Genomic DNA, 5,570 nt, shown 5'->3' on the forward strand with positions numbered 1-5,570 from the left:
CCACTGCATATTGCAGACTACTTCAACACTCTTGAAATCATATCTTGTCATTACACTCGCTTTCACCTCATCACCACTTATCACCCTGGTCTCAGTCCACACCCGTCTCAGGTGCGAGCATCTACAATCGTGAAGGCACTGAGGTCAAGGTCACCCAACTTGGTGCAAATGAGTGAGAACCAAGACCACCCGGAAACGCCTAGCGACCACATTAATAAGATTAAGTCCTCATTTTTGTAGTGTTTTGTCTCCTCATATTTTCTATCAAAGTCCCCATGGTGTCTGTCCTCTTAAGCAAAAACACCAGCTGGACCGGCATATGACTAGTTCATTTTCAAGGTCAAATTGTGGAATGGTGAAGGTTCAAAGCAGGACTCGGCAAACGGCAACGAATGGGTGATGCTCGAGATAGCCTTAAAAAGCTCATGAGACAGACAAATGGAGAGGGGTAGTCTTTAACACAGGCAAACGGAAGGGCTGGGAAAGTAGCAGCATGACAAAAGCCACACGCCACCAGCATGCCAGATGAGTCACGTACTCTTCTAATAAAACTGACACACACTACTCCGTGAAATCCGGTCTTTTGACTGCCTTCGTCAAAACCCGCCTTCAAATTACCATTGCGCAAGAATGTGTTTCCAGCTGAGGACGCTTCACACACCACATTTGAGCGGTTGGAGCGAACTCAACAACCCCAAAGAAAAGTCGCCAAAACATGCGTTTGGCTTAGCGCAACGCAAATCACCTCTCCGTGAGCATTGTAACATTTTAAATAGGCAATAATAAGAGCCGAAGTAGAAAAGTTTACGGATCGTAATACAATATAATGATAACAATATAATACTGTAAGTAGCACAACGAGAGAGTTAAGTAGGAAAATGAAGGAATCTCTCATATTTGGCCTGTGAGGGGACGATCTAATCCGGAAACTGTCGATATTTGTACTTCAAGTCCTCATCACCCTTCTTCAGCCTGCACTCAACATTCAAGGAGCTTCAAAGGTTGTCAACACGGTTTGTTTATCACAAAGCCTTAAAGTACGAGCAAAAGCAACTCCATGAAGTAGGCACTAGCAGTTTGAAAGCAGTACTAAAAGTATCAACGGGAAAAGTGTGCAACGTACCAATCACTAAGATGGATGGCAAGATCAGCACTGGGCAGACTAACGGTGGAGACAAAACTTGGCGCATCACCACTGCCGGACTGTATGAATGTGCCTTTGATGGAACTGCCACTGAAGAATTTAAGAAACTGTCGAGTTGGGAATGAGGAGAACCACTCGAACCAGTTCACCATCCTCAGCTGTCACCGTGATCATTGTGACCTTGGGAGGAGCCAACCGGGCAAGAGGTTGTCAACTAAAAATATTGCCATCCATCCTCCACAAACGCAGTGATATTCATTACAGGTAGGGAGAAATGAATATTTTTCACCTATTTAAACGTCTACAGATCTTGAAGATGGCGACCATAAAGAAAACATTACTACCGAAAGAGAGGCAGATAGCATTGAAAGTTGTTTAAGAAAGAGGTGAAAAGTGCAATTCTTCATGAGCACATTCAAAAGACACCTTTTAAGCTTTTCGCTAACTAAAGATGGAGAAGCGTTGCGTTGTCAACCGTGCATATCACACCTGTAGAACTGAAGCAATAGTCGAGCAGCATGTTCCCCTATTTATAGGGGTCTATTTTTCTTTCAAATTTCAAGCTTCCAAAATTAAGTAAACCAGAGAGCTTCCAAAAAATTGCAATCTGAGTGAAGGAGTTCACCACGGCTAGCATTAACAAATCCTCCGTTAAGATCAACCAGCCCGTGACTGAGTAATTTGGTAGGATAATAGTGCATTGCTAGACTCAGAAGTTGTCTTCTGCCCTGAATAACAGACTGTCGTAACAATTGAGTTTGTAAATGACTAGTTAAGTTTAAGCCTGCCAAGAAATCATAAAAACCAGTCCTGGTTACAAGGTGCATGGCATGGAGTTACAAGGCATACAAATGCGAGCATGGTAAACACTAAAGAAAATGATCACAAAGGACAGAAAACTGAACAAAAGCGCGATGAAAGCCAGGTTCAAGTAAGAGTACTTTCAAAGCCCTCATAACGTAACCTTGACTCCTGTTCCCAACACAACCGTAGCTCAATTCAGGTGGGTGACCTGACCTTGTGTGAGAAGTGTGCGGTGGGGAAAGGCCATGGAAATGGCTCAGTTGAAGGATCAGCCCAACGCAATCCATCGTCTTCTCATCTTCTATCTAGACGTCCACTTGACTCATTTGATCTCTCCTGTGAAGCAGGACTTCCCCAGTTAAAAGGAAATGCATTTTGATAGAGTTCTTGGTGCTTCAGTTTCCTCTCAGCTTTCAGCAATCGCACGATGTCCCTCTTCGTTTGGATTGTTAATGCGCAACAATGTCTCCTCGCCTCTTATTTCTGCATTTGATTTTACCAAATTGCAGGTGAACCTAAAATCCACCAGTTGACTGAAGCAGTTCGTGCAGTTATTGGTGGAACTCGTTGTAGGTACGTGTTGGGGCTTGTAAAACGTACGCGTCAGTAGCAATGTGATATTCTCTAGTGTTCTCGGATTAAGCTGCCATGATTATTAGTTGAAATTGGTGTGGTTTGAGCTTGTCTACTTGACGAAGGAGGCGCACCTCTGTTCTAGGGCCGAAGTAGAATGCTGACTTTCGTCAAGCTTGTATGTAGCATTTGGAAATGGTGCAGTGGGCAGTAGTAAAACGTATTGCTTGTTAATGAATAGTTGGAACAGTTTGTGGTGATGTTGAGTGGCTTGAATGACGTCACTTGAAGTAAGGCCTTCGGTTTTGAATAAGAGAGAATTGCAGGTCTTTTGGTTAAGGCCACTAAAGATGACAGTGTCACGAGCAACCAGCAGCGGTGTTTAATGTGAGTGATAATGCATCAATTGCTTCACTCTTACATTGCCTTTGAAGGAGCTATATTGGTGGAGGGTGAGCACATGAGTGCCTCCCAGATGCCATGGGTCGACGGGTGGCAGGGATTCAGTTTGGCAGTCGATGAATTTGTTTTGCTTTTAACTTCCTCCATGTGTGCTATGAGTTGTCGTGCGTGTAGTGATTTGCTGACTGACTGACTGACTGACTAAGAGAATAACCTTTTCGCTGTTGCGCCCTGTCCATTGTTGTGAAAGTGGCGTGAACTTACTTCAGTATCTCATAATTGCTGCGGTAATAGTGGTCAGTTGTGGAATGACAGTGGCGTAAATGATGGTGCCTGATGAGGTAGCTGTTTAACTGTGGAACGGCGAAAGTCCTAAGTGACTCCTTTTTTCAAGCTGACACACGATTGACAATCGACTTTAGAACAATAATTGCCTCGAATTTCTGTCTCCATTTTCATGACACTCATCTGAGGGTACTTAGGCACCAATTCAATGAAGACTTTGCATAAATGGAAGCTGCCCGTGAGGTAAGTTTACCTATATCTGTCAGGTGTCACCACTCCATTACGCGTCAAGCAACTTTTTTAAGGTTTTGTAGTTGAGACCAATTCTATTAAGCCTTGTGGAAGTGCTCATTGGGCGCATCTATGTCTGTTGATAAGTTTGTATGGTTGCTTAAATGTACACTCCCCCTTCACTTCGTCAAGGTAACAGCCGAAGTGGTGGGCATTCTTGAAGCCTAATTGGATCATTTTGGTGCATGGGGATAAAGCACGCAAGCACCTAATTTATGCAGCATAATGTAACTTTCTCTCCAGTTCTGTTGCCTCGCTACTATGTCATTTGGTATGGTTGAATGCTGAAATGGGAGCGCCATGTGATCGCGCTGTCGATGTAGACGGATTCGGTTCTGGTGCGTCCGCTTTTGATGTAGACCGGAACCGTCACCTTTGGAATGGATCTTCTTGGGTACATTTGTGATGCTGGGGCCTGTCTGTCCTATTGTTTCCTCGAAAGCCTTTTTGGAATTAACCATGTCGCAGAGCTTGCCATGATGGACATGCCATTTTTGAAGGATCTCCATGGGTTTGTCCATTCTCAATTCATCTTTCCAATCTAAATGGACTTTCGCCGCCTAACTGGTGTTTGAAACAGTCAGTTTTATTCACTAAGGAAGCCATGTCTGAGATTGGCTTCAATTCTATAAAATATGATGTGACAGAAACGATCCTTCCATTAACAAAAAAACCAAAAAACCCAATCCTTTGGTTTGATTAGTCATCTGTCTATCTATCCATCCCGTTTTCATCCATCCACCAATTCATCTGCCTATTTATTGGCCTTTTCACTTTTGTTATCCTTCTTCATTCCTAAAGGTGTTTGAAGGCAAACAAATGTGGATGTAGGACTGGGATAGACGTAGAGTTGCCAGAAGAATGGAAGCATGAGATTTGCAGGCGTCTTTTCTACCTCACAGCATGCCACATCAACAGCAGCTGCAGCGGAGATGCAGACGTCTTTACCGACACTGAGTGTCACCACAGGACCACGAAACGGCAGTGGCTGACGGCGTGGCACGTTAAGGGGAAGTGGCACCTGCTCAGGCAGCACTGTGGGCTACGTATGAGCAGGTGTCGTAAGAGCTAAAGGCAGTTTTCTGAAAGTGTGCTGACTCCATTACTGCTATCCAGGCTGCAACGGCGTCCGAGGAGGTTAGGTACGTGGAAATGGAGCAGAATCTTGACGGGGTGAGGTCAGCGTCTCGGAGTGGGAAGCCAAGGTGACTGTTGCCCGTATAATCTGCCACCATCTCTTGTCTCTCTAGTTGTGTCTACCTTTTTCGCCCTCCTCTCCGTCTATTCATCACACGAACTACTCAGCTATCCTGCAACCATCCGTGTCGTATCCATTCATTCCTTGGCCATCCCACTGTGTTTCCATTTGTGCTCTCTCTGTATTTGCCTCGTCTATGTATTATTTGTTTGTGCATTAATGACTGCTTCAATTAGCAATGCAGAAGTTCTCTTATTTCGTCTACATGGTAACACATTGATCATTATGACCCGTGTAGTTGGTGGATTTTGTTGTAAATTTGCCAAACAATACCCGTGGTGGATGAGTGGTGTGTTTTGAGATAGCTCAAGTTAAGATTGCTTGTATGGTTGATTCATTTGCGATTAAAGGTTAAAACGTGTGCGTGTATGGAATTTTCATTGATCAGGCAGATAATCGGAGTTCGTAGGTGTTAATTTTCTGAATCAGTTGGGGGACGATATGTCATAGACGATCTGAGAAGATGCTATGGATCCGGTCGATTGCGGTTGGGTTGCCGAGTCCTTTGGAGGTGCCAATGGGTTTGTCCCACTTGCAGATCTCGCCAGACGAAAATACTAAGCGTGCATCCAGCCTGTCAGCAAAGGTGGAAGAGTCGATTGGGAATCTACTGCGTCTTCTGAATGGGCTCATCGGTGAACATGTTGTAAGCAGAGAGGGGCAAAGCCATTGAAAAATTGGTTTCCTTGATGTACGCAACATTTGTGCTCCCTTTCTAATGGTAGGCATACAAACTGGCAATGGAAGTGGTGATGCAGAAAGCTTCGACTCTTCTTAAAGTGACCAAATCGAAGCTTGCTCATGGTAAAGTGC

General features: G+C 44.3%; 2 protein-coding genes across 2 annotated transcripts in view; one reads left to right on the forward strand and one right to left on the reverse strand. All coding sequences in view use genetic code 11, as the record gives it.

Moving 5' to 3' along the window:
* EGR_03323 (hypothetical protein) overlaps positions 1-176 on the forward strand; it is a gene marked incomplete at both ends in the record, with an annotated part of 3,344 nt that extends 3,168 nt beyond the window's left edge. Inside the window, one exon of the mRNA XM_024492572.1 lies at positions 96-176. Within this exon, the coding sequence (XP_024352973.1) occupies positions 96-176 (81 nt within the window). The remainder of the gene's footprint in view (positions 1-95) is intronic.
* Positions 177-917: 741 nt separating this feature from the next.
* Positions 918-4,734, reverse strand: EGR_03324 (hypothetical protein; the record flags this gene model as incomplete). Its single annotated transcript, XM_024492573.1, has 4 exons — positions 918-993; positions 1,124-1,251; positions 4,317-4,541; positions 4,606-4,734. The coding sequence occupies 4 exons, from the start codon at positions 4,732-4,734 to the stop codon at positions 918-920; spliced, it is 558 nt and encodes a 185-aa protein (XP_024352974.1).
* Positions 4,735-5,570: the final 836 nt, after the last annotated feature.

The sequence above is a fragment of the Echinococcus granulosus genome (genome assembly GCF_000524195.1).
Source record: "Echinococcus granulosus chromosome Unknown EG_S00017, whole genome shotgun sequence".
In the NCBI taxonomy this organism is placed as follows: domain Eukaryota; kingdom Metazoa; phylum Platyhelminthes; class Cestoda; order Cyclophyllidea; family Taeniidae; genus Echinococcus; species Echinococcus granulosus.